The sequence below is a fragment of the Taurulus bubalis genome, assembly GCF_910589615.1.
Source record: "Taurulus bubalis genome assembly, chromosome: 9".
Classification (NCBI taxonomy): Eukaryota; Metazoa; Chordata; class Actinopteri; order Perciformes; family Cottidae; genus Taurulus; species Taurulus bubalis.
In genome coordinates this window covers 16,160,486-16,171,476 of record NC_136597.1, presented here as the reverse complement: position 1 = coordinate 16,171,476, position 10,991 = coordinate 16,160,486, and the positions used below count along the sequence as shown (strand labels likewise).

The 10,991-nt window shown below is 38.8% G+C and overlaps 2 protein-coding genes across 2 annotated transcripts in view; one reads left to right on the top strand and one right to left on the bottom strand.

The window, feature by feature from the left end:
* tmem266 (transmembrane protein 266) overlaps nucleotides 1–3,061 on the top strand; it is a gene marked incomplete at both ends in the record, with an annotated part of 17,925 nt that extends 14,864 nt beyond the window's left edge. Inside the window, 2 exons of the mRNA XM_079223333.1 lie at nucleotides 2,267–2,329; nucleotides 2,424–3,061. Coding sequence (XP_079079459.1) covers nucleotides 2,267–2,329; nucleotides 2,424–3,061 — 701 coding nt within the window. The remainder of the gene's footprint in view (nucleotides 1–2,266; nucleotides 2,330–2,423) is intronic.
* Nucleotides 3,062–4,193: 1,132 nt separating this feature from the next.
* etfa (electron transfer flavoprotein subunit alpha) lies at nucleotides 4,194–10,587 on the bottom strand. The gene is made up of 12 exons (XM_079224032.1): nucleotides 10,514–10,587; nucleotides 9,522–9,671; nucleotides 9,266–9,347; nucleotides 8,906–8,988; nucleotides 8,096–8,195; nucleotides 7,770–7,880; nucleotides 7,517–7,618; nucleotides 7,307–7,375; nucleotides 7,128–7,210; nucleotides 6,287–6,352; nucleotides 5,789–5,869; nucleotides 4,194–4,639 (listed from the first exon to the last, which is right to left on the bottom strand). The coding sequence occupies exons 1-12, from the start codon at nucleotides 10,550–10,552 to the stop codon at nucleotides 4,604–4,606; spliced, it is 1,002 nt and encodes a 333-aa protein (XP_079080158.1). The 5' UTR covers nucleotides 10,553–10,587; the 3' UTR covers nucleotides 4,194–4,603.
* Between the last annotated feature and the right edge of the window lie 404 nt (nucleotides 10,588–10,991).

Genomic DNA, 10,991 nt, shown 5'->3' with positions numbered 1-10,991 from the left:
CTCTCATGCACCATGAGGGAGGAGCCAAGCTGTGCCTTCTAGGGTACGTCATGACACACTCCTCAGTTTCAAGAGCCTTTCAAGATAAAAGGAGGGCTAAAATAGTAAAGAAGTTGGCTCATGCTGGAAGGTTGAATAAAAAAGAAAGAAAAAAGTGAACAATATATATGTATTTGTATAACTAAATACTGGTATATCACAACAGCCCTAGTCATTGTATGGTATGCAATCAAAAGGTCATAGTATAGTATGTATTTAAACATCATAGTTTAATAAGTATTAAACGTTGTAGCAAAATATGGAATAAAAGGTCAGACTATAGGGTGTCATGAACATTGTATAGTAAGTCATTATAAATCATAGTAAAGTAGGTCACAAACAAGTCAGGATAGTGTGCCATACAATGTCATAAAACAGTTCTAGTGTGTAATAAAAAGCCATGGAAAAGGACGCATCGTACGTCCTAAAAAAGTCATAGTATAAATGTCATAAAAAATGTGAGCATGTCGTAAACAAGTCAGTGTAGTGTGTCATAAAAAGAATGATATAAAAATTCATTGAATAATAACTCAAAAAAGTCATAGTATATAGTATGTCATAAAATAAATCATAGTATATTGTCATGAGAAAAATTAATAGTATAATTTGTCACAAGGGTCATAGAATACTATGTTATAAAAAAGTAATAAAATAGTATATCATGAAAACGTTATAACACATCATGGCATAGGAAGTAATATGAAAAGATCATAGTATAGTATGTTATAAATACAAAAGGTCATAGTATTGTATATTACATTACCGGTACATTGCAACACCCCTAATGTACATTTATGATGTATTTCCCAATAATAAAATACTCAGAGTCCATTTATTCAAATGACTCATTATAGTCTATATTTTCAAGGCACTCATTACAGACCATGTCATTAAGGCATTTTTGGCAGATTAAAAAAATAAATCCTTCCTCGTCTTAAACAGCAACACTTATCAGTCAGAAAAAACACAATACTAATAATATTCCAAAGGAATGTAACATGGTAGTCTTGTTTCAGTAGACCTTATGGTTATTGAAAGAAAACTAAATTCGCACAACATATCCCTGCAAGAACCAGACACCTCTGAAGCTCTGAAGCTCCATCCTGGGCTGTAGGACAGAGTATTAATAGTCTGTGTCGTTTTGTCAAAAGCTTTCGTCTCACTACATTAAATTCTTGTGCCACACCTAGATGGACTATAAACTGTTCGTACACTGACAGGTCGTAACTTACAGGACTTCAAGCAGCAAAGCGCTGTCAGTGCAGGTGATGCCAGGGCTCAAAACAGTGAGGCTTTCGCTTTATCAAATCATAATTCAAAGTGTGACCTGTCATAGACCTGAGCCACGGTGTTTCTAGTCAGACATCCTTTTAACTGGGGCTGTTCTTCATACACATGCACTCATGTGGTATTGATCACCTGGAGATGGTCCCCGTCACTGTTAAGGCTAAACAATGTGGCATTATGTGAAACCCAAACACAATTGAATGTAATCCATTAAACAGTCCAGTGGGACCTTCAATAGCACTTAAAGGAAACACATGGACTGATTTAGGATCTGGGGACCACACCCACACTACGTGTTTCTCATTCATGCATCATTCATTAGAATGTTGGTTGGATGAAACAAGCAATTTTATTCAAATGATTAACTAAAATGAAAATAATTAGCCTTATTCCAATATTTGTGACCATGAGCTTTCTAAATAATATTTTGCTTTTAGTCCCCCTATTTAGCAATTGTAAGCAGTGTATATATATTACAAGTAATAAATAGTTCATAAAACATAATGAATGTAGTTGTAAGCGGATTTAGTCAGAACACTTTTATGTTTAGTAAGTATGTGTCAGCAATTATAACTTCTGATATTAAGACATGTTTTATATTGTATATTTTATTATTATATATTATCCGTTTACACGTCAACCTGCACATATGGGGGCCCACAGGAGGAAATATAGCTGTTTATTAACACATCTGCTTACAACTAAAGTATAGTGTGTTATAAACACTTAGTATTACACATAGTAAATTAAAGGACTTATAGTAATGTTGCCCTTTTCAATTTTCTAACTATAACCAACCTGAATAGTTTCTAAATAATCAAAAAAGCTACTCATTGAACTACCTATGAACACTACCTATGATTAACTTTGAAATGAACTCTAGATTCAGTCTCATTCCGAAACAAATAACATCAAGTGTCCAATTTTGAATCCTCTTCAGATCACCACGGTCAGGATGACATGAACAACTACATCAGCCAGTACTACAGTGAGGCAAGCAGCGGTGAGCATCAACACAATCCTGCTTCACTCTTTTCCACAGGCCATCTCGCACCACAATTTTTCAAAGCCCTGTGCATTATGTTCTGTTCTTGTAGATATGGGCATCCCAGACCCTGCACGAGTCATTACCACAGCAGCCATCGATGTGCACCTGCCCAACAACGCCAGCCAGCTTCCCCCCTCTTTGGTTAGTGCAGACGCCATGTCGTCCAGTCGCTTGCAGCGCACCGGCAGCTCCGTCAGCGAAGCCTCCACCACCACAGCGTCCCGCAGCAGCTTCAGCATCCGGCAGCACAGCATCAGCAGCCACACGCTGGGCTCCACCACGGATTGCAGCTCTACGGTGCGCGAGGCCTCCACCTCCACAGATTACAGCGACCAACGCTGCTACCCGCCACCGTACAGCAGCCCCCTGGCCCTGGGCACTCAGCCGCGCGGCAGTCCCAGCGCTGTGATGCAGGAGCTGCTCTCCTCTCTTTCTGAGAATACCTGTCTCACCCAGAAGGGCCTCGACCCCGTCAACCTTAAACCACCCAGCCCAGCGGGTTCCACCAAAACCAGCCCTGAGCTGGAGCACAGGGTGAACATCTACAACAAGAGGAATCAGGAGAGCAGAGTTGGGCTGCACTCCAAGCCTCTCATCCATCTGCAGGGCAAAGAGCCTCTTCTAGAGGAGAAGTACAGGATGATGGAGCCAGTAGACATCCCGGTCAACCGCCTGTCCGAGGCATAAGACTGTGCCCAACATGTGGACTTCACAGGACTCGCTCTTCAGATCAACTGCAAAAATGAACGCTCTACTAAACTCTGGTGTTGTTGGGAGTCACTGGCACATAAACGGTGTCCGTCATCCTCTTTGTACCGTTGGGGCTGAGGGGATGAACTTGCCAGAGCAGCACAAAAACAGAGGGCATGAAGACTGGAGAAGGCAAATTTGTTATCAGGCACCACTTATCAGGAATTGACACTCATGAAAACACTTTGAGTTTTATGAAAAATTCTACCAAAAGAAACCAGCAACAGCGCTCGAGCCCTAAACTTTTCAGAAAACTGGTTTTGCGCAGAAGAAAAAAAAAAATCTGCCTTTTTATATATTAAGTTGTGGCTTGATTTCTAGGAAGTGAAACCAGTGGCTGGGAGGGGATGGCTTAGTTCCTTCGATACACTTTGTAGGAGTTGCAGTCGGTGAGATCATGAGGGCCACAAACTGTGAATCAAACGTTTCATTAGCTACAAGGCATGGATATATCATGTGCAGGTGTATCTGCTATTTTAATAGTCAGTTTAGTCTCTAAAAACTCACAAAGAACAGTCCTCTTTGATGAGACCGCTGCAGGGTACATTGGACACAACTTATTTCTAATCTTTGTCTTTCTATATTAGCAATGTTAACATTTTTATCTTAATTATATCAGTAGAAAGAGTGTGGCAGACTTTTGACTGATGGATGACTCAGTGTTTTTATCCAGGTGCCATGACTGGAATCCAACCAAACTCAGCTGAGTCAGTGTTTACTGACATTTTGCAAACAAAAGTATGTCCCACACATACCAAACTAATTGAAAGCTCCCTGTACATGATGCATCATTCGGGTCTAAAATATTACCTTTTTAGGATTTTCAATGTTTCTGTTTAGCTCTGTAAATATGTCAGAATGGGTTTATTACAGCCAAATATAGTGAGGGACTTGAAGTGACGCTACACTAAAATGTCAAAAAGAAAAATATAGCATGAACCTTTAAGATTTGCCTCTGATCGAAATCTACCCTGTTTGTTGTACCGTTGACAGACATTTTCTATCTTGATCGTGGAAAGAGGACGTTGCTAAATGAATCCAATAAAGAGAAAACATGGCAAAAATGAAGTAGTTATTAGTTTCAATTTAATACATTATAGTCCAAGAGCATCTCAGTGAGTACACATCCTCCGAGTTAGCATTAAAGAGCTAAATCTTACACGCAACTAGGTCGGAGACAAGTCAGGCCTTCCCAGAGATACCCTTTGCTGAACTAGAAAATTAAATACAAATTTAGAGTACGTACAAATGTACACCAATATTGAATACTACATGTAATGTGTTTTTTTTTAAAATGGCATTTATTTTTATATTGAGAAGATCTTCCGTGCCCAGTCAGGGGGATGTTGATGATTTTTTTCCTGCATGCAAACACATACAGCTTCCAGGATTTGTTAAGGCAGTGGCTATGTGAGCCTGTGGTTGCTCGCTATATTCTTCTTACAGCAGGTTCCAATTGTGGGACGACTTTGTTTCTCCTCACTTGTCCAGTGCTTTAGTCATCTCAGGAACAGCCTGAAGAGAATACAGTGCAGAGACTTAAAAATAAAATAGTAAAAAACACATTTTACATTGACTTTTATAGCAGGACCAAACTCTGAGAATATTTTCTTTTTAGGTGCATTTACTGCAGCGTATTTTCTCCAGTGCCTGTCATTTTTTATACTCGGCATATTCCATAAAATAAGAGTTATTAGTTTATCAAACCATCATGCATGCTAGTGCTCAGGGTAGAAACGAGCACACCGACTTTCATCGGAGATTTATCAAAACCGCAGCAGGCAGCACACATTTATCACAGTGTTTGCAAGGTTGACAAATGCAGAGCAAAAAAGAGGAGAGGCCTCTTGCCCATAAATTAAACACACTGATAATGCCAGTCGTGTAGCTTTGAAGAAGACACATTCAAAAAGCCTTTTGTGGAAAATAGGAGTACAAAATTATTCAAATTGCTTTCCTTGCAACTTCAGAACTGAATCATCAGTCACTGCCTGAGTTTGTCCGAGGTATCAATTGTCCATTCTGGGGTAAAGTAGAAAGCCCATCCATTTTAATCAGCTATCTGAGGAGTGATCACATGTAAGATGATCTCACCCCGTAGGTCACAACTCTACTGCCACTAGCTATTATTACTAATCACTTCTACAGAGTTAGTCAGGACACCTGGGCTGCTCATGAGAGGCTAAATAAAACATGACCAACAGGACACACATGAATATATAAGCTACTAGCCTTTCACAAGGAGCACTGACTCCAGTGTTAGTTGTGCCAACACTCCTGGCTCACTCTCCTCAAGTACCAGCTAGGTACAAGAAAGCAACTAAGCGTGTAAAAAGCCTGGCAAGTAGAAGCTCAATGCAAAACCAAAGCCACTTTTCAAGTGACCATTAATCACCTTTTATATCTTTTGATGTCCTAATGCGTTTCTCTCTTCATGGCAAGCTCAGCCACAACTCTCCTCTGATTAATTCAAGAACTTAATAATTCAACAGTTGCACATTTCCATTAGGTGGAATAAGGCATCGTGCAAAATTTATCAGTGAGAAAGCAAATGTTATACTCTGACTGTCACTCTGGACCAGTAGAAGGTGACCAAGTGGTGTTTTTTCACCCCCTGCTTGGTTGTTTCCTAATGTAAGATACCATCCATTCCCAAACACTTACCTTAAAAAGATCAGCGACCAAGCCGTAGTCAGCCACCTGGAAAATCGGAGCCTCTGGGTCCTTGTTGATAGCAACAATAGTCTAAATAGAAAAAACGCAAGACAAATTAACAAACTGTTAACTACCTGTGCCTTATGCTGAACCAAAAGCAAAACAGCTATGATCATTCAAACAGAACAAAAATATTATGCTTAAATGCTAAATGTCAAAGACATGATGAGCCTGACATTCAGTTCTTAACTAAACGATTAAGTGTTAAACAATACAGAATCCTCCAAACATATCAAATGGTATAGCAACCAGCGTTATGTTTGCTGGTTCTTCACTCATCACATACAAATTCTGCCAAATTTCTGGAACCAAAGTCGAAAGAGTTAAGGCTACCTTATATCAGTTTTCCTAAAAATCTAAATTAAAAGTGGAAAATGTTATTACATTAGGGGGCAAAGAAAAGGGTCAGAAAGGGGAGGTCTATTCATGTGTCTGCAGTGACTTTACCTTGCTATCTTTCATTCCAGCCAGGTGTTGAATAGCTCCAGAGATACCAACAGCTATGTACAACTCCTGTTGACACGAACAGAATACAACCATACAAGTGTTACTTGATTGTAGACATGAAGTGTAATCTCAGGCCTTTGGAAAAGGTATACTTCAGGACTACGAGCTGACTGATGGTATGATGACCATGGTGTGTAATCTATCAGAGGCTGCTGGGGCAACTGTGCGAAGGATCAGTTGTACACATATCTCCACACACCAGCTGGGAAAACCATCTCTGCCATATGAATATTTTAGTGTCCATTTAATGTTGCAGGTGAAACAAAGAATCACCCGCCCCCCAACACAAATAATGTTTTTTTTTGGAGGGGGGAGAGAGAGAGAGAGAGAAACTAAACTAGATTAATATCATACTTAATCAATTTAGCCAAATTCAACAAGCTTGTCATAACATTTAGAAAATCCAATTTGGACAATCTAGCCAGGCCTGATGCCATGACCAGACACCCACTGCACTCTGCTTTAATGGATCAGCTAAATCATTTAGGGCCCTAAATGTGCCATCAAGTACATTTTGCAGGGCCTAATGTGTGGATAATTACAGCTGGAGTAACCCGGCTGAATCACATAATGGGAAGTTAACCTTTTTAAAAAGGGTAGAGCAGCCACCCTGAGCATACTGGATTGCAACCATGCTGTGTAACGGTAAACAGGGAATTGTCAGATTAGTCCACTCTGATCTGAGTTCAAGTGTTTCTTGTTTTTAAAGCCAACTGTTCAAATTTTGCTTTCTGAAAAATGTTTCATTACTTACTTCACTTCCGAAAAATGAATAACTTACCGGTGCTACAATCTTGCCCGTCTGTCCAACCTGCATGTCATTGGGGACATACCCAGCATCCACTGCTGCTCTGGAAGCACCAACTGGAAAACGAATATTATACAAATGTAAACTCTTCATAAGTTAAAAAAAAAGTCAAAAAGTAAGATTATAAATAACAAAATTAAATCATATTTTACCTGCCGCATTCATCTTGTCAGCAAGATCATAAAGCAGTTTGAAGTTTTCTCCACTCTTCAAGCCTCTTCCTAGGAAAATAAAACACCATTAGTCTACTTTGTGAAAGAATGAATGAATTCACAATAAACTCCAAACACAAAAAGTAGAACAGCAAACAAATGGTGACCTTGTCCTATATTGTAATTCAGAAATCCAAAAAGAGGTCTCACCTCCTGACACCACAACTTTAGCGCTGGTCAGATCTGGGCGGTCACTCTTTGTCAGATTCTGGTCCAGCCACTCAGAAACTCCAGCGGGAGAAGTAGTAGCAACTACAGCCAATAAATGAGGGGATCACAGATGACGAGGATCATTGTATTAAAATGATGAACAAATAACATTTGTAGTTGTTTCTTTGTGGTATATTGTATATTTTTTATCCCGTCTCTGAGCCCTCTGGAATAATCTGTAAAGCTACTGTACCATCTTCTGATGAAGCACTTCCTCCCTCTGTTGGAGCCGCCTCAAAGGATGTCCCTCTGACCGTGAAGATCTTGACCACCTCATTACATTTCACAGTGCTGAGAGCATTTCCTACATAATACAAATATTATTAACATGCCATATTTGAAAAGCACAGAGAAATAATAAATCCAAACTTGACAGAGAAAAATCCTGTTGCAAAAAATGAGCAGTGCTAATCTGCATCATATCAATCAATGCCGTTCTTAATCCAGATAACATGATTTGACAATTATTCTGAAGTAAACAATGTGTACTTCTTTACCATGATTAAAAAAAGGACTTACCAGCATAAATTGTTCTGACAAAAGTGTCTGGAGACTTGATCTCGATAATGTCTGAAACTGGAGCTACATCCAACTTGGCAGCCACTCTGGGAAGCAGGTTCTGGAGAAAGACATGATGATTAAGCAGGGAAATGTGCATTGATGAACCTTGATGAAGAATCAAGAGGAGAAAGAGCGACTGCAGTTCATAGACTGATAGACAGACAACGTTTTGTGGATAATATACAGTATATATATTTAATTTTTTTGGTAGAAAAGAAGCGCATCTCAACTAGGCCATTGAGAGAATAAATTGATTTGCATACATTTCCATGATTTCCTATACTAAAACTTATATAGCATACCTACGCCATTTTCATTAATTTATAATTACTTGTTATGACATACTGGACTGTGCATGTTTGCATATTAATGTATGAATAAGTACTTTATGATATACTATAACTTTATATGGCATACAATAATGTGACTTTTTGTGTCATACTATATTATGACTTTTAAAGACTTACAGTATAATGACTTTGTATATGATATGTGTACTACAATGTGCCTTTTTAAGACATACTATTTTATATTTTATGAAAAAATATGGTGGACTATACTAGGATATTTTTTTAAGTCATACTTTACTATGACTTTTTATATCACACTAAATCATGACTTTTAATGGCATACTATACTATAACTGGGGGTGTAGCGAAATATATAGAGGGTTGACAATAATCGTGACGTTAAGATTACTGGCATCATGTTAATAATACACAGCTAATAAGCAGGATAATTGTAAAGGAATCACTCTCCATTACTTACCTTTCCAAAGGCAGATGCACCAGCACAGATATGGGTGAAATTTAATTTCTTTTGAGTTTCCAGGATAAGTGGAGTCAACTCCTCTGAGAAAAGAAAACAAAAAAGAAAATGAGTATCAAAATCAGATACAAATTATTGCTGCCGAGCCAGTTCTGGACAACTTGAACATAAAAGTATGAATAAAATGAAAAAAGACCCCTCCCTCTGTTACTTCTGCCATGATGCCCTTGAACACTAGAGCAACCAGCTGTGCAAATATGAATCAGTTTGTTGCAAAAAAACAGACATGCTTAGTATATATTTGCTCTGTGAGTGAAAGTTAACTTACAACAGGCGTCAAGTTTCCTTAATGTTACTTACCTGGCAGGGAACCTTTGTAAGAATCATGTTGAGCAACCAGAACCTTCTTCACACCTGGGACTTTACTTATTTGCTCTACAACCTGAAAAGACAGAAAAAATGTCTGGTTTCCTGGTGACCTTCTATTTAGACTTACTTCTCCATGTACATTAAAAATGCAATGTATACATTTTTCACAATACTGTGTTTGTATTTACAGTATAGGGATGCCAAAATAACAGCCTTTGTGCAGATCCATTAAGAAAGCTTTGCCTACCTGTGCACAGTTTGTTCCAGCGACCAGACAAGTCACCTCACCCCCCAGCTTACTGGCAGCAGTGATGGCATTGAGTGTAATGGGGGTTAATTTTTCATTGTTGTGCTCTACAACCACCAAGGTGCTTTGAAACCTTTGAAGGACACCAGTCTGTTGGAAGAAATGTCAACATCTCAATATTAAATACACTTATTAATCAATAAAACCAACGATCTGGCAGTGCTTCATTTTCAACCGCCTGTCAGACAGTTTATAGACAATGCCTTATAGTATAAATCAATATGGAGAGGACCAGAGCTGGGCAAGGTATATCACTCTTTACCACTGAAATATGTGTGTTGTGTTTTCATTTGATTGAATTGCAATATCACCCAGCAAGGTTAGTGCAATCACTAATGGTTACAGGGCATCAGTACAACCTTTGAACCTGCTGCATCAGGTTATGTCAAAGTGAAGCAGGATAATACCAGCTGCACCTGGACATGACTGAACACTAACAGTCGATGAAGGTCATTCAAATCCAGTCAATCAAATACAAAACAAAAGCATGAAATTCCACACGCTCGGTTACTTAGCGAGCTATTACAGCCTTTACTGCCACACGTCTCACATGTTATTCAATGCTTCAGAGAACACTATACTACAGATTCACAGTTTCGTAACTGCTGTATAACATCGGTTACATAAATGCTAAGCTAGCTATGCTAACACTAGTTAGCACTAGCTCAAACACAAAGACTGTGATGTTAAACGTTGCCATATTCTCTCAACGGCACAATGTGTAAGTCATATAAAGTTGTTTACAAACGCCGTCGCACATACATTGAAAAGTGACACCACGAGCACACGACGTGCACAGCGTCTAACTTAGCAAACAAGCTAGCGTTAGTAGCAAAAACAAACAAACTAGTAAGCTAGTTTTTGTACTGCGCTCGTGCGAGAACACATTAATGCAACACCTATATACGTGACTAAGCTATAAGTGTCCTTACCAACTGTCTCAGACTTGTTTTGGTGAATACTCTGTTCATCTTGGACCCTTCTAGCTGCTCGCTCCTCAGTGGCAGGTACAAATATGTGTCAAAGGTAATCTGACGTCAGTTTTGAGCTCTCGCGACATCGAAAACGCGAACTTCCGGTCACTCAGAGTAAAGCAAACAATTGCGACCGCTATTCCATAATAGACTTTATGTTGATGCTGTATTGTAACAAGTTAAACACGTGGAAACATTCGCGATGAATTGATTTGTATAAGTCACAACTAGGTCCTGAAAGGTCGATGTTTGTTCAATTTCTCCCTCGGAGACAAAATAAAGTAGGAAGACACTTCAAACCAAAGTCTATTTTCCAGTTTCTATTTTAATAGTGTAACTGTTAATGCAACTAATCAATCCGGTAACAAGTACAGGCCAAACAAAATATTATATATTATAAATAATGTTAAATACTAGAACTCTACATTTAGTTGCA

What these genes read in the sequence shown, in the direction of transcription:
- etfa (XM_079224032.1), bottom strand. Translation starts at nt 10,552, where the DNA reads ATGAACAGAGTATTCACCAAAACAAGTCTGAGACAGTTG. An exon ending in CTGGAACAAACTGTGCACAG is followed by an intron (nt 9,348 to 9,521) that starts GTAGGCAAAGCT and finishes CTGTCTTTTCAG; the next exon opens with GTTGTAGAGCAAATAAGTAA. An exon ending in GTGCATCTGCCTTTGGAAAG is followed by an intron (nt 8,196 to 8,905) that starts GTAAGTAATGGA and finishes GTCTTTCTCCAG; the next exon opens with AACCTGCTTCCCAGAGTGGC.